This window comes from Phascolarctos cinereus, unplaced genomic scaffold, assembly GCF_003287225.1.
Source record: "Phascolarctos cinereus isolate Bilbo 61053 unplaced genomic scaffold, phaCin_HiC Scaffold_5;HRSCAF=322, whole genome shotgun sequence".
Lineage (NCBI taxonomy): Eukaryota > Metazoa > Chordata > Mammalia > Diprotodontia > Phascolarctidae > Phascolarctos > Phascolarctos cinereus.
Window position 1 is genome coordinate 364,246,268 of NW_027555958.1, and position 24,123 is coordinate 364,270,390.

General features: G+C 36.3%; 1 protein-coding gene across 1 annotated transcript in view; it reads left to right on the forward strand.

Annotated features, from left to right (window-relative positions):
- USH2A (usherin) overlaps window positions 1–24,123 on the forward strand; it is a 962,202-nt gene that overhangs the window by 406,070 nt on the left and 532,009 nt on the right. Inside the window, 2 exon segments of the mRNA XM_020982269.2 lie at window positions 2,886–2,999; window positions 4,935–5,096. Of these exon segments, the coding sequence (XP_020837928.1) occupies window positions 2,886–2,999; window positions 4,935–5,096 (276 nt within the window).

Here is a 24,123-nt window from a genome sequence, read left to right on the forward strand (position 1 = left end):
ATTGCTTTCTATAATGGTTATACTAATTCATAGCTTCTACCTAATCATTGTACGAAGGTCATAGAAGGAACTTCTAACACCGCCCGCAGGTACCTTCTCCTCAGTTTGATGTCTTAGTTTCCCAGGGCAATTAAAGGTTATGTGAGTTATCTAGGCTCACATTTAGAAGTAGCACTTTAATCCAAGTCTCTGCTTCTGAAATCAGCTATATATTCACTAACACACTACCACTCTAGAAGCTAGATTACAAAGCCTGAAAGATTGAATCAGTAGTGAGGAAATAGAGACAGTGCATGCTCACTATTCTTTTGAAAAGTTTGGTAGCAAAAAAAAAAAAAAGAAAACAATAACCTTAGTGAGTAGAAGGGTGGAGGAAAAGGTTTTATTTTTCCTTTAAGATATGAGTATGTTTCTTAAAGAACTGAACAAACCACCAGAGAGGGAAACAATGCATTATGCAGGGATATTGTTAGTAACAAAACCCATGAAATAGTTATGAGGCATAATGTAATATAAGTAACTGTTTGAGGGTGTGGTATGGTGTTGATGCTGAGCTGGGTGTGACCAAATGACTCAGCATAGTTATTGTTCTTACTAAAATAGGAAGAAGGAAGATATTTTGGGAGTGAGAGAAGCTGGAGTAAGAGCATAAAGATATGTATAAAATGATTGAAGCAGATACTCTGGGGGAAAGGATAGAGAAACAGCAATAGATGAATGAAAGTATTACAAGGCAGCAATGAATTTGAGGTTAGAGAACATGAATGGACTCTGTTAACCTAGTGTCGTGACTTTCTCCAACATTCCTTGACAACAGAGAATGAAAATAGAGCAGATATTGGGAACAACCCAGGTAAAGGCTTGCCAAGGTAGGCATTGAAGAAGGTCAAGGGGGCAGTGAGTTTTAGAGTGAATCAGGGCTCATTAAAATGGCTGACCATGGGTTTCAAGATGGGTAAAGAGACAATTAAGACTGGAAAGGGATTGATGAATTAGGAGAATAGGGAAGATAATAGGAGAACAGGAAATGATCCGGAGCTCTCAGTGAAGGCAAAAAGCAGGATAAGAAAAAAAAAGGTCACAGAAAAGTCAAGCAAAGGGATGAATTTCAGAAGATGTTGGAGGTTGCTATCAGTCATTTTACACCTTAACGTAAATTGCTTCACCAGACTTGTTTCCTCCATGACATTTTGCTAAATGAGGGGCATTGAGGAAATGAAGGGATGATTTTGCTGAATAAATACCACCTGTGTGAAATGCTGGAGTTGGCAGAATGGTGGTATTAAATACCCCAGAGATGGCACCAGAATGGAAAGGATGAAAAAAGGGAGATAAAATAACCAGAAATTTTGCCTAAAGTTATAATTTTGCACCAATTAGTCTCATTGAATGTCGAATCTGAAAGGCATCCTAGAGATTGCCTAATCCAATCATCAGATTTTATAAACAAAGAAATTAAGTCTTAGAGATAGTAAGCATTTTATCCTATATCACATGACTAGTGACAGAGAGTGTATTAGAGTAGGCCTCCTAAGAGCTTCATTCAGTATATCATGTTGCTGCCTAGCAACTTGGATATTAGTTAAAAGATTCCATATTTGAACTCTCCTATTCCCTCATAGTCAGGTAGGTGGCATAGCGGATAGAGTGTCAACCCTAGAGGCAGGCAGACATGAGCTAAAATCTGACCTCAAGTACTTACCAGCTGTGTGACCCTGGGCAAGTCACTTAACTCTGTTTGCCTCAATTTCCTGTAAAATAAGCTAGAGAAGGAAATGGCAAACCCCTCTAGTATCTTTGCCAAGAAAACCCCGAATGGGGTCACAAAGAGTTAGACCTGATCAAAATGACTGAATAATGATAATCCTTTCCTGATAAGAATAGCTTATGTTTACATAGAACTTTATGGTTACAAATTCCTTGATGTAAATTACTGTATGAAATCTTTACAATAAGCCTGTGAGGTAGATTCTGACAGACAGATACATAGTAATTATTATCTTTGTTTTATCTATTAGGAAACAGATTCGGGCTAAGTGACTTGCTCAGGTTCCCATATTTAGCAGCATAGTCAGGCCTTAAATTTAAATCTTTTGATTCAAAATCCAGTCTTTTGCCACAGTGGCAGAAGTAATGGACAGACTTACTCACAAGTTGGGTAAAAAAGGGGCATTATTTTGGCTTCTAACACAACTTACTACCTTAAAATGTGGCTTACGAAGTAGTGATATTTTCCACTACAAGAAATCCACTGTAATGATTATTTTTTAAGGAATAATAGCAGCATGTCAGTATTTTAAGATGAGATATTGAGGTAGAATTAGTTGGATTTGGTGACTTCATGGGTAATACAGACTGAGAGAAGAGTCAATGCTGATACCTAGATTGTGAAACTGGGGGACTGGAAGAATTGTGATGCCCATTATCTTGAATGAGATGTATTTCATACCTTATCACAAGTCTCAGCGAAACATCAATATACTACAATTTGTGATCTATGCAGAAAATCTTAATTTTTTTTTAAGTTGCCAAATGAAAATGTAGACAGGATTGTATTTGATTAACTCACTAGTTATTTTTCTTTATTAGTTCATTGACTTAACTAATGTTTACAGGCATTTCTTTGTGTATCCCTGCTATGTATAATACTGAAAACATCAAGGGGTGCAGTAGGGCAGTCTCAGTTTAGAGCTGTCTTACAAACAAGGTGGAAACACATCAACCTCATAATTTTTCCTTATTAGCCATCCTACTCCTCACGCAGCAAGTATACAGGTAGGGGAATGAGTGGAAGAAGTAGAAATCCTCGTTTTCACTCTCTGTTGAGTGTTTGTGATCACATTTGCTTACTGTAAATATGTAAAGCTTTCCTTTTTATATTATAGGCACATTGACAGGCTTGCTACCCTTCAAAAACTATGCAGTAACCCTAACTGCCTGTACTTTGGCTGGTTGTACTGAGAGCACACATGCATTGAACATCTCCACTCCACAAGAAGGTAAAGTAATTTCAAAGGTCTTGACTTCCACATTTCAGTCATGAATAATAAAATAGGAGAAGAGCTAAATGCTGCAAAGCCATTTGCTGGAAAACCCCAACCTAATTTGATGACAAAGTGCATTGCCAGACCATAATTGCTCCATTTTTTTGGGGGGTGCGAAAATGAATCAAACTCCATACCCTTTAATGACATGCATCTTTAATAGCTGTAATGCAGATTAATGGGCTTTTTAATTGCTGTTACATTGTTCATGCAAGAGCCTTGTCATTAATATGAAGCATCTGAAAGATTAATGAAAGCTTCCTCATTTTACTATGGCTCAGAAGTAAATCTAGAGACAGTCTGACTAAAGAGAATTGATTGTATGGTACAGTATGAAATTGAGAATCAAACGGTTGATTTCCATGGTCTCTTTTAACTGCTAAACACCAGCACAGGCAACAATTATTTCAGTATGATGGAACCTCCAAATGCCAATTGAGCCAATTATTAGTCACTGCTAGGGTTCCTTCGTCTTTTCTGAAGTCTCACTTTTGTTGTACTTGGGACTTACAAATTATAGGCATAAATTAAGGTTTTGAAAAGCTTACATTGAGAAGGTAGCAAGAAAGAGAAAGCATTTTACAACTTGGTAGTTAAAGCTTTGCTCAACCACCAACATGCATTGCTTCAAGAAGGAAAGGCTCTCGAATGATTTGAAGCATTGTTATGTAATATCTCCCTCTTGAAAATGAAAATTGTTGATTTCTTGGACTGCCTGTGTATAAAATTGTATAGGAGACTTCAAAGCTTTCAGAAGAGAATTCTGCAAATGAGATAACATACGTAAAATGCTTTATACACTATATAAGTGTTAGCTATCATTTGTTATTCAGAGCTTCTGATTATAGAGAAAACACCCAGCTATCTAAGGCATGAAAGAAGCGAAGGCATGCAAGAGTCCAGTTGAGGAAACTGGCTTAGATGGCTGAATTTTCTGTAATGCTCTTGTGGCTTTATACCCTGACTAAAGTCACTTTCTCACCTGGATTATCTGTTACCAGTACTTCCCTTTTTCAATAAAAATGTCAGGTCTTCCAAGGTTGTCTTTTTTACACGTTTTTGGTCATGCAACCAATGTACCATCTCACTGCCTTTATCCTCTCTAACAAGGTCTACCACTAGTCCACTTGAGGTGGTATCATTTCTCCTTTTAGTTCTCATTAAGGAAACCACTTCCTGTCCTCCCAAGGATTTACCTAAATATCCTTCACTACTACTTCTGATTTTTTCCTCTGTTGTTTTCTGAGTCCCTGACTTTTAAGAGTTTGCTCCTCCTCAGTCATGATTGAAACACCTTCTCAAATTCTGCCTATTCCATGAAGTCTTCCCTAGTAACTGAATGAGAGACAATTTGTTTTATTTGAACAGGTAATTCCTGTAACTCCATTTTTACTTACTACTAAAAAAAAAATACACCACCACTTTCTTTCCTTATACATAATGTAAATTGTGTACATCATTACTTATTTTATGTTTACATTTGTCCAATATGTCTGAGGTTGTCTGTAAGACTCTGTCCTTTGTTAATAATTTATATCAGCATTTTCTTAGAATATAAGTTACTAGAGGGAAGGAATTGGACCTATTTACTTTGTTTTAATGAGACAACGGGCACAGATTACTCTTTAATGAATACTTTGTGGAATTCAGAACATGCCCATCAGCTGAACCAGGGAAGGCACTACCTATCCATCCTCAATAAGTATGCTCATCAATTCAGGACAGATATTAGCATTCTTCCTTAAACAGTTACTGACAGGCTGCCCAATAGTAAGGAACATTTCCATGAAAGCAGTCTCAGGTTTCTTCAATGATTAATTGGTTTGGGTCTGCAAAGTTTGAATCTGAAAATCTAAAATCAAGTAATACTCTATAAATCTATTTTTCTAGCACCAGAAGAGGTTCAGCCACCAGTAGCCAAGTCTCTGCCCAACACTTTGATACTATTTTGGAGCCTGCCCAAAAAGGCAAATGGTATTATAACTCAGTACTCATTATATATGGATGACATGTTAATCTACACTGGACATAGAGAAAACTACACTATTACTGGTAAATTGACTTTTTTTTTTCTCTTGTGGTTTTTGGTGTGTCTGTAATGTGCCTTCTCTCACTAAAATACTTATTGTCACCTCTGGCTGAATTAGTCTAATTGCTATCAAATCTATGGTAATGTTCAAATAATTATAATAATTGCTAACATATTTAAAATGTTTTTTTTTAATTTATCTCATTTTATCCTCAAGACAACTCTGAGAGGTAGGTGGTATTATTACCATCATATTATAGATAGGAAAACTGAAGCACAGCAAGATTGAGTGATTTACCTAGAGTCACACAGTAAGTGTCCGAAAGCTGAATTTACACTTAGGACTTCCTGACTACAAATTCAAACAGAGTTTAAATCTAAATTTAAGTTCAGTTAAACTGATGTTAAGCACTGTGTGCAAGCCAGTGTTGTAGACTAAAGCAAAGTTAAGTTCTTACAGGGCTTACAGTTTATTAAGTTATGATTTAATATAGTGTAATATGCTATATGAAGCACGATTATGATAATGGTTCTCTGCTGTCCCCAAGTTTTCTCCTTTATGTTTCCTTCTTGCTTCTTCCTTTCTCTTCCCACAGATGATCCTACTTTTGTTTCCCATCATATGCCCTCCTGGCCCTCTTTGTTCTAGGCTTAAACTAGGAAATATGCTGAAACACAGAGAACCCTAAGCTTTCTGACTCGACATCATGATAGCTTCAAAAGTCAATGGACCTGACTTACTCAGACCAACCAAATTCCAGTTCTACTCCATTAACACCTTAACAGTGTAGGATAGTGACTATGCAGGCCAATTGGATATAGTAAAAAGTATGAGTTACAGTGCTGAATAGAAATATAATACCCATTATATGATGTAAGAATAACACAAACCTGAATAGATAAAATGAAACTAAAGTAATATGATGCCAACTAATTTTAAATATATAATTCATAATAGTCCTACACTATAAAATAATATCTTACATATGTAAATACTTTATATTTTTAAAGGACTTTCATATAGCTTACAGGCTATGTTTGTACATAATGTGGAAAGAGTGTGGGCTCTTGAGTTAGGAGGAAGGATCTTAGTATATTAGATAAATGCCCTTTAGTGGGCATTGAATCCCACTTTAGACCCTTATTAGTTGTTTGATCTTGGGTCAGACACTCTCAGATTCTCTTTATTCATACATAAAATTTGGGTATTAATGCTTGCCCTACACACATCCCAGAGTGATGGAGAGGAAAGTGATTTGTGAACCTAAAAATACTCATTTGGTTCTCATGGAATTTTGTGAAGTATAGAGATGATGGACATTATTAGCTCAATTTTATTGGTAAGAAAATTGTGATACATCAAGGTTAACTGATTGGGCCAAGATCTCACTGTTTAGTTATTGTCAGAATTAGAACTGGGGATACAGTCCAGCTTGATTGACTCTGATTTCAAAGTTTTCTCCTCTATATATCTTGCAGTGTCTTCTAATACTCCAAAGGCTCTGTGTTCTCATTTATGAGAACAAGTCCTCCCATGATACAGAGCACAGTCCAGTTATGCCTGCCCATTCTATGTCCTACCATAAATATACTAAAGGACATTAATCTATTGACAGTGGGTGAATATGATTATAGCATGCAGCTGTCCATTGACTGCCCACAGAAAGGCAGCATGATATAGTAAATAGAATGCTGGACTTGTATCAGGAAGATAAGACTTTAATCCCTATTTTAGATACCTGTTAATAGTGTGACCTTGGTCAATTATCTAGGTTCTATGAGCCTCAGTTTCCTTATCTATAAAATTGGGATAACAATAGCACCTATCCTTCAGGGCTATTGTGAAGGTCAAATGAGATGATGTCTATAATGCTCTTTGTAAATCTTCAGGTTCTTTACAAATGTCAGTTATTTTATTATCAAATTCTTGCATAATACCTGTAAAGCAAGTGCTTAATAGATGCTTGTTCATTCATTCATTCTCACTTTGTGATGGTACCATCTTTTTTCCACTCACGTATTTCTCCAGTGACATCCTTAACACTACTTTTCCTGTGTACCTCATACATAAGATAATATAGCCTATTCTTGTCTGCCACATACCTCTCCATTGCTTCTTGGGCAATCTTCAACTTCGTCAAACCTCCCAATTAGTTATAATAATGTTAGTCTTTTAATATGAAATATGTATGCATACATACATGTATACATATACATAAATACCTGTATACATATACAAACACACATACATTTGCCAGATTGAAAAATATAATATTGATTAAAGGAAATATAGACATGTAGAACCTATTATCTGGAAGAGACCTTAGAGATAACTTCTCCAAAATTTCTTAAATGCTTTTGAAACCCTTTAAATGTAGATTTGATAAGAATCACCTGTATCATATTTGGATTGTTTTAAATACTTAATGAGTGTGGGCCAATGGTTTTTACTATAGCTAATAAAGCTCAGAAAAATAAAACTGTCTAAAATTAATTGTATAAATCTGTCACTAGTCTCTATTCTATAAAGAACTGAATCCTAGAACTATGTAGAATTATATCCATATACAATGATATTATAATGGGTGAAATAGGAATAAAAATAATTCATAGCTTCTTCAGTAGTAAAGCATATTCAGTGGGATCGTGGAACCCAACATGACATTTCCTGTCTTTGTGCCTTCTCATATCCTAAGCCTGGAATGCAATCTTTATTCTCTTCCACTTCTTATCTTCCTTAAGTTTCTTTCAAGAGTTGGCTCAGGTATGACCTTCTATGCATAGCCTTAAACAAGCCATACTCCTTTCCTCACCATCCCCCGCCCCCAATTTGTTCGTCCTTTTTCCTTCCTCAAATGACCTTGCATTTATTTATTTGTATGTATGTTGTATACCCTCAGTAGACTGAAAATTTCTTGAGTGCAGAGCAATTTTATTTTTCTGTCTTTGTATCCCCATCACTTACTGCAGCTCCTTTCTCAACATTTATCTGTGGTATTGAATGAGTCACTGAACTACCCTCCAGATTTTTCATAATTTAGGTTCTTCATATAGGTTAGGCATTTATGTCAAAGATTTGCATGTTTCCAGTTCTCCAACACAAGGTTGAAAGTGCCCAAGAAGGCTTTGGTGCATTTGCCTCCTTATGAACTTATGGAGATTTCTCCCTTTTCCAGATAGGAAGAATCACAATAATTTTATGGCTATAACTTATTCACTAATTCTATCTTTCACATATCCTTCCCACTCCCATATGACACCCACAAAATGCCACAAATCTTCAAAATTTCCACAGCTAGGAATATGCTTGGTATTCTCTTGTCTGTAAGTAAAAGGTAGACCCTATTCTCTTTGATAAATTTATCATTAAATGTAGATGCTGCTAGGAGACTGTTCTTTATAATGCTGATAACACTGAAGGGAAGGAGATAGATCATACTTTATAGCAATCTTACAACAAATTAAAAACATACAAGTTTCCTCATTTTCTCTGATCAGTTATGTCAACCATTATGAAACACACAGGTTGGAAAATGATTGAAAGGACTCTTCTCTACCATTTTCCTGATAGAAATCATTACCTGCTTTGGCCTAGTGACCAAACGGCTGTTTACAGGGATCATCAAATTAGAATTCAAATTGACCTTGATAAGTTTGATAAATGTTCCATTTTAAAATATAATAAAGTCCAATAGGGACCAGTACAAAATAGTATAATTATAGATGACAAATTATATCTATACAAAATGGAGGATATAGGTTATGAACAAATGTGACATTGAAAGATATAAAAAGAAAAGTGAAATACATGTTGAACAGGAGTTTGGCATGTAACTTTTTAGTGAAAAAGCTAATTCCAGCAGAATTAGAAGATGTAAGGACTGTGACATAATCCTTCTACTCAAATGAACATTGGTCAAGCTCTACACTAGTATTATAGCTAATTGGAGGCTGTTAATTTTATGAAGGATTTATGAGACCTGAATTAGGTTCAGAGACTGATGAAAGTTATCAGTGACTGAAAAATAACATCTATAAAATAGTATTATTTAGCCAGTAGAAAAAGAAGACTGAAGTATGTTTTAAATATACAATAACAATGAGCTTCAGTTAGATAGTGGTTTATTAAAACATAACATGGATTTAGATATATAATCTGTTTTGTATAATATGAAATGTCCCTTTACCCAAAAAGCAATCACAAATTGCAGAACTACCTGCAGAACAGAGGAAATAGACATTTCCATGTTAAAATATAAATGTGACTTCTTAAGTATTTTTAAATGTTGTAAGTCCCTTGAAACTTTTCTAAACAGGAAAGTATTCATCCTGCACATCCAATGGGCATTTTGAATTCCTGAAGAAAGAAGTTTTAAAATAATAGCAGAGAAAGGATGATCAGTTTGTGAGGAGTGGGAAATCTTTGGTGGGGCCATCTGTGTAGGTTACACCTGAGAGGAATTGAGAAGAGACAAAAAAATTAGTGTTAGAAAAACAATGACAGACAAGAAATTCAGAGGGAAAAGGAGACAGGGACAGCTTTTTAGGTAATCTGTCAAAAGGAAAAAGGAGAGAATACCATATGAATTGAGGAAAGAAGTGACTAGAATTTTAATTAGCTACTCTGCATTAGGGGCCCAGATGAGAAAGGAACTTACTTCTCCAAAGACCAAAAAGTGGTAGGGAGGGCTTTAGAGGGCAATAGTTTTAACTGGGACTACGTAGTGGAAAAATAATAGATTAGATAGTGAACTTTAAACTTAAGGGAAAAAAAAAACATGAATGACAGTCCTTAGATTAGAGAAGAAAGATGCTAAAGAGAGAAAGGAAGGTATCTTTTAAAGTTTCAAACATGGACAAACTTGCTACATGAAATTAATTGTACTTATCTGTTGCTTCGGGGGACAGAAACAGTGACAAGTTAGTGGAAGTAAAAGGGAGTTTGGTTTAATATAAGGGAACATATTCAAATATCTCATTAGGGCTGTCCAACAATGGATGGGATTTCCTCTGGAAGTAGTGAGGGCCTCACCTCTGGAAATAACAATCAAAAGACAGTTGATCATCTGGTAGGGATGCTGTAGAAACAATCTTGGCATTGGGTAGGCCTGATAGCACCTGGCTTCTAAAATTCTATGGTTAAACATCTATATTAGAGTTCAACTGTGTGTATATACACACACTTGCATATATATATGTATATACATACATATACATGCACATATGTAAACACACACAATCACATATATTACATATATGTAATATGTATTTATTCTAGTAACTTGTGTTACTAGTGACAGAATTATGCATTTGAACTGACTTATGTACTTTAATGCAGTTGGAAAAGAGATGACATAAGAAGGAGAATTGGGGGAAGAATAGGTCTTAGGAATATAATTTCTAATAGGAGAGATCTCTTCTATTTTCCCTCCCTGGGTGATAGCCCTAAGGAGTGAACCTGAGATCTGTCAGTGTAGAATCCACCTGGGGAATGGTATCATCCTGTGTTTCATCACAGTGTTCATTTGAAGTTGATGCTGCTAACAGTGATTGCTTATCTAGCTGCATGTGTGGGATGTAGCTGAAAAGATTAAGGAGGGTTTTCTAGTTCTTTACCCTCTATGCCCATGTAAATATTGCCCTCTGGCTTGTAGATGGGACAATTATATGTGAAGATTGGGACCATTTGCAACAATGCTCTCAGTGATTTCAAGAACTGCATTACTTTGGCATTAAGCTATCTTTTTCTAAATATATTGAAAATGGAACTAGACGATTCAATAGTTTAGGTATTCTTCACCCCATTAAAAACAAAACAAAACATGGTGGTATATAAGCTCAAGGCATCTTCCAGACTTATGTTTCTGATTTTACCCTATTACTTCTAGTTAGAATCTGACAAACCATGTTAAAATTCCATTGCTTCCCATAGTATAAAAGTCTTGAGAAGTTGGCATAATTTCTCCCCTTAAAGATTTGGACTCCAAAGTAAGTCCCTTTTCCTCTTCTACTCCTTCAGTGTTTCCTCTTGTTAGACATTGAACTGAAGTACTGTGCTTCCCTTATAAGAAGCAGATTGATTTTGCTGCCATAGAGTATACAGGTAAAAAGTGAAACATTTCAAGTCAGAATCTACTTAGCATCGTGGTGGTATAGATTTTTTTTTCCTCCTCTTAAATATGAAGCATTAAAACTCAAAGGCATTTCTGCACCTTGAGTTAGTACAAAATATATTTAAAAATGCATACAGTTCAAATTTTTTGCCTTGCATAGGCCGTAAGCTCATAGTATGGTGGGTCAGTTCTGACACTGAAAAATGAATCCAGTTAGAGAACCTCCCGAAGGCTGTTGATGTTTGCTATAATAAATAGCACACACTTTAAGTCAAACTTTTTCATTCTGTATTCAAAGGAAATGGATTTTTCGTAACCATAGTAACCTTGGTATATTTCTGGATAAATACATGAGGTATATACATTCTAGTTTTATTTTTGAATATAAACTACCACATTATGTATTACTAATAATATGAAAAATAGGATGTAGGTTAGTATAATGACAGCTTAAACGAGTATGCATTTTTCTTCTGCAAAAAATAAATATTTATCAAAAGTATAGGTTCAATTAATTTTTCCCCAGTTTTGTAGTATTCTTGTAGTGCCATTTATCTTTTTTGCAAGATCTCCATTAATCTCTTATTTCTGTCCCATAACAAGATTTTTAAGAATTTTGAGGTAAAAACAATTGTGTTTCAAAGCTTATTATTAAAAACATTATCAAAAGATTGAAAGACCTATATTGGGATCACTATGAGAGGTTTCTGTGCACCATTTAACATGCATTTATACAAGGGATCTGTACACTGGTAGAAAGGGAAAAAAAAAACTAAGAAAATGTTCAGTGTGCCAGGGTTGTTGCAAAGTTCAGGTCAGATGGCATCCTGATTGATGATGACTATCCAAACTGTAGCCAACCTGAGCATTCTCATTTCAAATGAGCACCTGGAATTCCTTAAGAAGTTTGTGGTAATGCTTCAGAAAACCACCCAAACTTTCAGATACACAGGGATACTGAAATCCCATGGAGCTAGAAAGTTACACAAAGAATGGGGAAGGGATCATTGTAATACCATGAGCACAACTTCTGCACTTCAACATTTTCTCTCCTCTTCTGAAATTAATCAAATTGTGATTGTCCAAGGATGGATTATCCAGAGCAACCTAGCACCTATTCTTCCAAGCCATTGTTCAGGGAGGATAAGGGCTAGGAGAAGCTAGCAAGAGGGTGGAAGTGGACTAGAGAGGAGCAAATGTGCATGTGTTTTTCAAAGTCAAATTTTAATGACTTAAAAAAATTTGTTTTTATTATTCCCAATTTCTAAATTCCTTTGGCATGAATAATCAGGGAAAGAATTTAAAAAGCACGCAGCTTTTTTTTTTAATGCTTTGTTATAATCTATAAAACCATCATTATGCCATACTCATTCTATGATTGACCTATTCATGAATTATGAAAGTGATTTAATCTATTTTTCTGCTTATATATGTCCTTCTTGATCTTGCAATGAAGATAATGACTTTTGCTCTGTCCATTACATTTAATATTTTTGATTATTTAAATCAAGGCAGTGCATATTATTTTTAAGATTTTACTTTAAATGATCTTTCTAAGGAATTTTGACAATGGTGAACTATACTATTATACAGTGAATTTTATTCCTGGGGATTTTGTCAAACTGTGGTCTTTTTGTTTGTTTGAAATGGTTTGTCTGTTGCTATAACACATTTTCACTCATACAATAAAAATTTTCTGCTAGTTTTCCTTTCATTTTGCATATTTGAAAGATATATCATTACATTCAAATACTACCACTTTTATAGATTGTAAATAGCCCTAATGTCTGTTAACACTTATTTTCCAATCTGTAAATTGAAGCATTAATGCACCATGGAGTTTGCAGGATTCCATCTATGGTGACCTCATCCAATAAGTCACTATGTCTCTAATTACAACTAACACTATTCCTTTGTGCCCCCTTTGTACAATTTATAATATATAACGTTAAGTTGTGCAAAGTCTAAGAAATCTTAGAGTTAAAAAGGGAAAAAAGTATAATCTATGGAAAGAAGTTTTAGAGGCTGTTACTAAATTCCTAACCTTGTGAACAAATAAGCCAGAGTAGTTATTCAAAGTGTAGCTAAGTATGGGGTTTCTAGGTTAATGTGTATTGAATGTATGTGCTTCTTTCTTTTTTTTTTCTTCCTCCAAAAGCCATTTTTATTCAGTAATGGAGGGTCAAGTGAAATAAAATTGTCTCTCATAACTGCTTTAATGCCAATTGTACATTAGGGATTGTTGTTCTTAGAATCAGTGATTCAGAGTTGGAAAGGACCTTAGAGGTCATGTGGTCCAACCCCCTCATTTTACAGACGAGGAAACTGAAGCTCGGAGGGCTTGTGACCTGCCCTAGGTCACAGATAGTGAATGGGAGAGTCAGGTTTCAAACTCAAGTCCTCTAACTAAAATGTGAGTTCTCTTTTATTAACTTTAGTTCAATTTTTATTTTTGTAAATCAAATGTTAATAAAAATTTATTTTTATTAACTTTAAATAAAAATTAAGATGACATTCCCCTTACAAACTTGGAGTAGATTCTGTAAGTTTCATTAGTACTTGAAGAACTGAAATGCATTATCATTTAGATTATGAAAGTATTTGCTGCCAAAAAATCACAATGACCCATCAGTTATATTTTATGTATTATACTTTTGTTACAGAGAAAAGAACTCAACACGTATCTAAAGGGATTTGAAAAAGGTAGAGCAAGAGCAGCTATCAGAGAAAGAATACTAAATTTGGATATCACACTCTATAGTCACAACCTAACTGTGTGACCTTGGGCAAGTCACTTATTTCTCTTGTCAATTTCCTTAATATAAAGTGAATAGTTTTGGCATAGATAACCTCAGAAGGCCATTCTAAATTATATCCAATATAAATACAGAACTGCAATTATGAAAGAGATGGTTATGGATCAGAGAATGGGAGAGTAGGGACATGGGGAGACAAGTAAAAGGATAGAAGATAATTACATTTTGAAGAGTAGACTTTCTAAAAAGCAGAAGAAATTCAATGTCTCTTCTAGTCTCATGATTTTATGACCTATAGTTTCTAGGTTGTCTAAATAATATCCCCGAGGGTAGCTCAGATAACATCAGGAGTTGAATACTGGCAACAGCTGTCTGGGGGGCAAATTAATGGAGAGATATTTGGGAGATGAGGTCTATCAACTTTTTTCTACTTCCCTGAAAAAAAATCTGACAATTGTGGTAACGTACCAAATGTCCATGATCAAAATGATGGGGTATGGGCCAAACCTGAGACCTTTGTCTCTTACACCAAAAAGAATTTGGGTCCCATTTGTCTAAGGGATTCTCCTTGAATTCTTCCTCTTGATCAAAAAGGTCTATGGTGTTCCTTTTAGGCTATAGTCCCATCAACTGTCCTTTTGTTATAGCCTACTCCCAGTGTCCTAATTCTGTTACCCTTAACCTAGCCTAGCCCTCCATTGTCTTACCTCCCTTGCCCCTGGTTACCTCCTACCCTTGACCCTATCTAGACCCCATTCTGGACCTCCCAGTCACTCCCATCAAAATCCTTCCTAGATCTTTCTGTATATAAAGTCCATCTTGTCTCCATTAAGGTGCTCAGATTCTTACAGTCTAACCACTGCTCAGATTCCTTAAGAATCACTGCACCTCCTGGCCATCTGGTGAGGAAGAAATTTTGCCTGAATTTCCCATTGATTCAGTTCTCCAGGTATCTGCATCAAGGAATGTGGTCTAAGATTAGATGACTTCTTAAGTCTCTTCTAACTCTGACATTCAATGAGTCTAGTGAAATAATGACGTGTGGTGTAAAAATCCTGAGGGGACACAGCATGAGCCAAAATAGTCAAAGGAACTTTCATAGAATAGGTGGGACTTCAAGCATGGTCAGTCTAGTCCATTGTCTGGCACTGAGCACAGTAGGCTATTAATAAGTTTTTATTGAACTAATATTGATTTAGATGAGGTAGGGAGAAGAGGAATGTTCCAGCTAGTAGGAACAGTGTATATAAAGGCACAGAGATAGAACTTGGCATGATGAATGCACAGGGCTATGAATGTATCATCCTGGCAGGACTAGACTACACATGTTCTGGAGAAATAAAAGCTACCATATTACTTAGGTAACATGGATTCAGATACTACAAAGATTTCCAGCCTACAATCTAAATTCTGTATCAACACGTATTTTTGTTGAGGTTTAGGGGTGCTGGGACCCTGAGATCATGACACACAGGTCCTGTTTGAAAGAATTCAACCCAAGACTTCTTTCAGCCAAAGACAAGGTTTATTAGAACATCTGCCATATTGGCCAGACTTTTAAGGAATCTGAACATTACTAAGCATTTGACTAGATTTTAAGAATCTGAGCCCCTTAATGGAGACCTTATGTACAGAAAGACTGTAGGAGGGATCTAGGAGTAGCCAAGCAGTTTGGGGTGACTGGAGGAAGGGTCTAAGGAGGATCTGGATGGTAGTGGCCAGTAAGCTGGAGTGAACAGAATGCCAGGGACCTGGACCATGTGGCCAAAAGAGAATGGAGTCTAGATAGGACTAAGGCTGGGAAATGGCCAGGGGCCATCTGGAGACCATAAAAGGCTAGGTAACAGAATTGGGAGTTTGGGCATAGGCAATAATAAAAGGCCGGTTGATAGGATTATAGCCTCAGGCAACCACCAGAAACTTGGCCTTGTAGGAGAGTCCAGGATTTTTCCTTTTTGGGGTCCAGATCCCATCTTCATCACCATGATGACATACTTCATCCTTCCATAACAAGTACAGGCTCAAGATCCTAGTTTGTCTTCCACATCTACTGGCTTCATAATAGATAATTTCTACAGAAGAATTGATTTTATTGATCTCATTAATCAATTGATATGAATTGATACTCCAATATTCTAGCTTCCCATTTTCTTAATCTACTCAGGCCTCATATCTTATTCTACCTACCTATTAACAAATGGAAGTATCCCTGATCTTACCATCACACACAAGTATTCCACTTCCATGTTAATTTTGAAATTCCTTTATCTGATCTTAATCTTTTATGATTCCATCTTTCCCTTTACCTTATGACTCCTAGCTCTGTTCTTCATTTTCACTATTACCTCCATTCCCTCTATTTTTTCACCCTGATATTGGCTGTACTTGTCTTTCTTCCCTATCTTTTAGTGAATCAGGTCAATTCTTAGTTCTATTCTGCTCTTAAATCTCTTGCCACCTGCTTAAAGAACAATTTGTGCCTTGCTATACTGTACCCTGGATTACTCCTGACATTTACCTCCTTCATTCCTACACACATGATCTTGAATGGAGCTGGAGCAAATGATAAAACTGTGCTGTGTCTATTACAAATTTATGTCATCGAATCTCAATCAGGCTCTTATTGCAGCAAGCCAATCCTTTTTACACTTTGCTAATCAATTTGCTCTCCTATTCCAAACCTTTTCATTTTCCCTCAAACTTTCCTCAGCAGTCCCTGCCCGACCCTGTCAAGAGAGGAACTAACTTCATACTTCACAGAAAATGTTGAAGCCATTTGCTAAGAGTTCAACCTCTCCCATTCACTTTCTTTTCAAATCATTTAGACATCTTTCCCCCACTATCTTTCCCTTCACTCCAGACTTGGTTGAAGATGAGATAACATTTATAAAAAGTACTTAGCACAGTGACTGGCACATTGTAGACACTACATAAATGCTTATTTGCTACATTTAAATGAAGGAGACCTTTCCCTGGGAGAAGGCATCCTACTTCTGCCCTCCCCTTTAACTGCTAATGACTTCTCTTTTCAGATTAGCTACATTTTTGCTCTGAATAAATCTAGTTATAACAAGTTATTTACATGATGTATCACTCATTACAATATAAGGTTCTTGAGGGAAGGTATACTTTTTGACAAAAAAAATCTTGGTTGAATGAATGATTAATTTATTACATGTGTGGTCCTGGAGAAGTCACTTAATGTCTCTTGGCTTCATTTTTCTGTCATCTAAAAGTTGAGGATATTGGACTAGTGTCAGTCAAAAAATAAACCCCAAAACATGAAAAAAGTTTTGCAAAGAATTTTATTAGGTCATTTGGCAAAAGAGAGAGCCAGAAAAAGGTGTGTCTTCCCTCTTGACTCCCTGTGAGATTTATATTATATGGAGTTTAAACAGAGGCATGAGGACAAGCAGCTGATTGGCTGGCACCAGCAGTTGGGCAGTTTCCAGGTAAGATTGCTTGAGATGTACATCAGAGGTAAGTATAAACATTCAACAAAATTAGAGCAAGCGAAAACATAAGCTATTGGGGAACCTAAAACATAAGCTTTGGGTAGACCCAAAATAAGACCTTAGTGGTATCTAAGCATTCTTTGCAGTGCATTTCAGTTTCCCTGGAGGGTCTCTAAGGTTAGCCTGACCTCTGTAGTATGCTTAGGGTTAGACAATCTCTAGCTACATAAAGTTAGGTCAAATAATATTAATAAATAACAAAGTATTTTCCCCACACTAGCCTCTGAGACCCATTCTAACTCTTGAGCTTATCATCTGTGATCCAAAAATTTATTTGTTGTTGTCCATTGTTTCATTTATGTCTAACTCTCCATGACCCCATTTGGGTTTTCTTGGCAAAGATACTAGGGATGTTTGCCATTTCCTTCAGCAGCTCATTTTACAGATAAGGAGACTGAGGCAAGCAGGGTTGAGTGACTTGCCCAGGATCACACAGCTAGGAAGTGTCTGAGACCAGACTTAAACTAGACTTCAGGCCCAGTACTCTATCCGCTGTGCCACCTAGCTGCCCTGTAAGGTAGAAAGAACTCTGGAGTTATTGTTACATCTCACCCCTCACACATATTGCCAGGGTAACACTGGACAAGTCATATAAACTTTTTGGCCCTTAGTTTCTTCAACTGTAAAAAGAGAGGGTTGTACTCACTGGTCTTTAAGGTCCCTTCCATCTCTAAATCTCTGATTCTATGATCTCTCAAGTAAGAATGCAGCTGTTGTTTGGACCAAACGTTCTCTAATATTCCTTTTGGCTGTAAAGCCTATGATGAGCCTATAAACCTAGTTGTAGATTTTCTATGTGCATGTACATTCACAAGTTCTAACTTAACCCTACCCCTCTGAATGTAGCAAAGAAGCTCTTTTCTTCACAGCTTCTGTATTCATTTCTTTCAAAAAGCAGACACGTACAAAAGCTGACAGGGAGGGTAGAGGTAGACGTGGAGAGATTTGGGGGACCACCAAACAAAGAGATTTCCTAAATGGCTATAAATTCATCAAAATTATATCAGTCATCTACTTTTTGCAGAATTAAATTAAAAATAAAGAGAAGAATGAGGAATATTAAGACAATTAGGTGCTGGTGCTCTTCTTTCTTTATAAGTTTTTTTTATCAGTTCCCTTGTATGTTTAATACAATTAGAATTTCAGGTTGATGAGGGCTATGGTATCCTTCCATTTATTCTCTTTTGCAAACTCAGTCACTTTCCTTTAGCCCCTTAACCCATATTCTATATAAAACATATATTCTATATATGTTGATTTTACCTGAACAACTTTTTTTCATCTGCCCCCTTTTCTTTACTCACACACAGCTCTTCCCCAAATTCAGACCCTCATCATCTTTCACCTGGACATATATTGTAATAGCTTCCTAATAGGTCTCTTTGTTTCAGCCTGTGTTCTGTTGTCTCTCCCCTCTCCAATCCAGCCTCTCCCCAGGTGTGAATTGAAAGTTCTAAAGCTCAAGTATGACCATGTCCCCCACCTGGTCCAAAAGCTCTAGTGGTTCTTGACTGCCTCTAGGGTATGATACAAATTCCTCCATTTGATATTTAAAGCCTTTTGTGACATGACTTTGGTCTACCCCCATCCAGTCTTATCACACATCACTCTTCTTCACATACTGTGCAGTTCAGGCAGACTAGCATATTTGCTATTCCTCTCATAGGATGTTGTGTCTCCCACCTAGCTTAGAGCAATGGGTAGTGTTGGACGTGGAGTCAGAAAGACCTGAGTTCAAATTTGACCTCAGAAACTTACTGTGATGCTGGATGAGTCATTTCACCTCTGTCTGCCTCAGTTTCCTTAAAATGTAAAAATGTAAAATGTAAAATGCAGACAGTAATAGCACCTACCTTGCAGGGTTGTGAGGTTCAAATAAGATAATATTTGCAAAGCACTTAACACAGTGCTTGGCCTATAGTAGACATAGAAATGTTTCTTCCCTTCTTTTATTCCCATATCTGTACTTTTACACAGGCTGTTCCCCTATGCCTGGAAAATTCATTCCCTCTTTACTTCTGTTTCTTAGACTCCTTTTCTTTCAAACCTTTTAGCTTCAGTCCAGCCTCTTACATGAAGGTGATCCTCTCTAACAGCTACTAATCTCCCCTCCTTACTCCCCTTACCTAAGTTTACTTTATGTAAAATTCGTATTTTTAAAAATGAGGATATGTGCAAGAATTGTTTCATTTTTGTGTTTATATCCCTATCACAGAGCCTGAAACATAATGTAGGGAAGGTAATGAGGAATAGACCTGTGATGTTATAGGGACACAGAGCTCCAGCACTTAATAGTCTTAGAGAGTTGCCTGGGAGCATTGAGAGGTTAAATGATTTTTCCAGAGTCACACATGCAGTAGCAGAACTTGAACCCACATCTTCCTGGCTTCAAGGACAGCTCCCTATCCCTTTTGCCATGCTGCCTTTGTCGCACATAGTTGACATTTAATAAATGTTTGTTGAACCATTGACTTAGAATTTGATCTTTCACTTACTGTTTAAAAGGAATGAGAAAATCTGAATTCATGCCATGGGCCTTTTGGACTCTTCGCACCTACGACTGTAATGCAGAATTTATTACAAAGTACAGACTCCCTTTCAAATAGTCCATCCCAAAATTAATATGTACTGGGCAAGAATGGACAAGACTGAACTGATATAGCTGTGTCATTGACTATGGAAATGTAGGTTCCAAATCAAAGGGCAAATGGCTTTGAACTTCAAATGGAAGCAACTAATCAATTGGACTTAACAATACAGATGCAAAGCATGGGGGAGGGGATAGAGAGAAAAGCATTATGTTTATTTGTTAGCAGCTCTGTTGTATGATCTTTTATTGCTGTGCATTAGTGCAGTGTTAAATAAAATCTGCTTATTTAAAATCCTTTTAAATAGTGTTTAAATATTTCCTGCTGATACAACCTGCTAAAGTAGTTATCCTTGCTACAGATTTCAGTTAACCTTGTAGCAGATACTAAGCCTGAAGCTACATAGATTTTTAGGGGCCTTGATTATGGAGCAAACCTAATGGTGTCATTATGAAACCACAGCTGGACAAGCTTTAGCGTCCTTGTTCTTCTATCCGATTTAGATAACTCGCCATACTGGAGGAGAGCTCTACTAACTGACCCTGAGCTCTCAGGCTATTAGGGTACCATTTTCTAAAAATATGAGTCAAATTATGGGCAGAAAGGGATTAATGTTGCTAAAGCTGCAACTTGCATAGAAATGCATTCTGTGCAGAGAAGTTGAGGGTAATTTAATTCTAATGGATCAACCAAAAGAGAAGCTTCCACATTGGTGATGTGGAGTTAGGTTTAAACTCTTGTCTCATGCCATGCTATTGTCAATATATTTCACTGTTTTGTGGGCAGTACTTATTATTCAGCTTCCTACAGGATTTCATTCCTTTGATATCTGAACTTAACAGCTGCATTTAAAAAATTATATATTGAAAAAATTGATGCACAGGGAGACTTAGTTTACTTACTGCCTTGAGTAGAGCAATGAGTCAGTGATGGAACTTGGAAGAAAACCAAACTCTTTGTCTCCCACTGCAGTCCATCTACTTGACTGTGCTGCCTCACATTAGAAATGAGTTATGTTAGAGTAGATTTTATTTGGTCTGTGCCAAGAATTTGAATACTTGAAAAGCAGTGATTAGTAATTAGAGATTCATTCTGGACTCTAAAAAACAAACACATTTCTTTGGCTCACTTTTACTGCATATTCAAACCTTATAAATAAAGGAAATTGCTGCCAACTGCTTCTCTACCTCCTTCTCACTCTTTCTGTGATTAGGGATCATACCCTAAATGTTTCTTTAAGGAATATTCTAATATACTGCCCTCCTTTACTCCTTGCTATCAAGCCATCCTCATAACCTGAAAGTTGTTTCTTTTTATGAAAACTATTCTCTTAGGGTATTGTTTCTTTATTTTCATTTTTACTAGTGTTGCCTTATATGTCTAGCTCCTCATTTAACTCCCATCTCCTTTTCTATCACAACTAACTCACTACCTTTCAAACAATGTATAAAGATGAGCACCCACTCTAATTAAGTCCTCCATGTTCTCCACCAGAACATTGGCAGGAGCCTTAAAACCAATTTAACAGTGGCTCACCCACTGTGAGTTTATGATTTGATTTACAAAATAAGGACCTTCCTTTTTGCTCCAAAAGCCTATATGAAATCATGGAACTTTATACTGTCAAAGTATGCTACAAAAATGTAGAACCATTAAGACTTTTTTAAAATTCATTCTTACATAGATACCTCAAATCAATTTCATTATCTTTATCATTGGTGTATTGTATATACTTTGATATTGCGATGTATCTATGAGCTTATCGGTGTAGGTTGGGGTGGGGATTTGTTCTGTGAACTTTGGATTCAGTCATAGGGCCACATTTGAGGACCTAGAGGGCCACATGTGGCCTTAAGGCCACAGATTCTCCACTCCTGGTGTAGATATTTCCTCCCTCTACATGTATCTTCTCATGCTGTGTTATTCTTGTCCATACTGGTGATGATGTTGTGTTATTCTTGTCCACAAATGGAGAATACACCCAAAGTACTAAAGGACCACTGCTGGTTCTAGGGTAGGTGGGTGGTACAATGAATAGAGTGCTGAGCCTGGAAGCACTCTATTTAAAGATGGCCGAGGTGACCTTAGACTTCAGCTGTTTGACTATGGGAAAGCCATTTTACCTCTCTCAGACTGTTTCTTCAAATGTAAAATGGAGATTTTATCTCAAAGGTTTGCTATGAGGATCAAATGAGATATTTTAAAAGTGCTTTGCACAGCATTTGGCACATAGAAGATACTTAATGAATGCTAGTTTCTTCCCTTTCTTCCTCTCTCCCTTACTTTCTCTCTCCCTTTCTTCTTCTCTTCCTCCCATTCTCCCTCCCTTTTCCTCCTTCCCTCTCTTCTTTTTTCTTTCTCCTTCCTTCCTTCCTTCCTTCCTTCCTTCCTTCCTTCCTTCCTTCCTTCCTTCCTTCCTTCCTTCCTTCCTTCCTTCCTTCCTTCCTTCCTTCCTTCCTTCCTTCCTTCCTTCCTTCCTTCCTTCCTTCCTTCCTTCCTTCTTTCCTTCCTTCATCTATGTTAAGAGTAGTGCTTGGGCTGCCCATCTTTAATTTTTGCTACACAATAGGTCCACTGCCCTGCCCCTTTTTTAAAAATAGTAATGTCTTGTAGTTAACTTTTTATGCATTAAGTCGTCAGTAGTATTATGCTTCAGCCCATTTATACATGTGACTCACTGTGTGATCTTCATTGCCCTTTAGTATATTTTTCTACTTCTTCTGAGATCCATAGATGCTTTTCATGATTTATAGCCATATAACATACTGGAATAGTATCAGTTTTAAAATATGGAGCTTTATACCAACAAATTATTTGGGGTTTTTGAGAAAAATTGAACAGTTTCCTAAATATGATTTAGCTAAATTGCCTCCCCCTCAATTTTCATCATATAATATACAGACACATGTTCATATACACACATGGATAAACAATAAGATGGACTAACTCAATGGATTTTCTATCCAGTTGAATATCATGATATGAATTTTTGATGTTTTATGTACATTTTATTTTTTTCCAGTGTGAATAGCTAAATGTGATATCATTAAAATTATTATGAATTTAATAGAGTATTTGAAATTTTCCAGTACTTGAAGCTTTTAGAGTGATTAAAGAGATAGTTTGTGAGCATTTAGAGAGTTGGTGATCACTATGAGACATAATAGCTCCATCAAAAATAGATCATGCTAGGCTAACATAATTTCATTTTAATTTTGGAAAGGGCTACTAGATTACTAATTCTGCTAAGTGTTATAGTTGTAGTATATCTAGCTTTCAGCACAGCTTTGACAGAGCCTTATGCTATCTCAAATCCCAGATACATCCCCCCTATTCCTGGAATTCTTTGTTTCATCTGCCCAACCTCCTGGATTTCCAGGCTTCTTTCAAGTCTCAGCTAGAATCCCATCTTTTTCTTTTTTAAAAAAAATTTAATTAGTTTATTTTGATTTATCAACAATCACTTTCATATGCTTTTGAGTTTAAAATTTTTCTCCCCCTTCCTCCCCACCACCCTCCTCAAGATGGTGCACAATCTGATATAGGCTATACATTCACATTCTTATTAAATATATTTTCACATTAGTGAAGTTGTAAGTAAAAATTAAAACCAATAGGAGGAACCATCAGAAAGAGGAAACAAAACTCAACAGAAAAGAAAAAAAATGATAGCGATTCAACTTCCATAGTTCTTTCTTTGGATGTGGATAGTATTTTCCATCATGAGGCCTCTGGAGATGTCTTAGATCCTTGTAATGCTGAGAAGGGTTAAGTTTATCAATATTAGTCATCACACAATGTGGCTGTTATTGTGTACAAAGTTCTCTTGGTTCTGCTCACTTCACTCAGCATCAGACCATACAAGTCTTTCAGGTTTTTCTGAAGTCAACCTGTTCATCATTTCTTATAGCACAATAGTATTCCATTACATTCACATACCACAGCTTGCTCAGCCATTCCCCAATTGATGGGCATCCTCTCAATTTCCAATTCTTTGCCACCACAAAAAGAGCTGCTATGAATATTTTTGTACATGTGGGTCCCTTTCCCATCTGTATGATCTCTTTGGAATATAGCC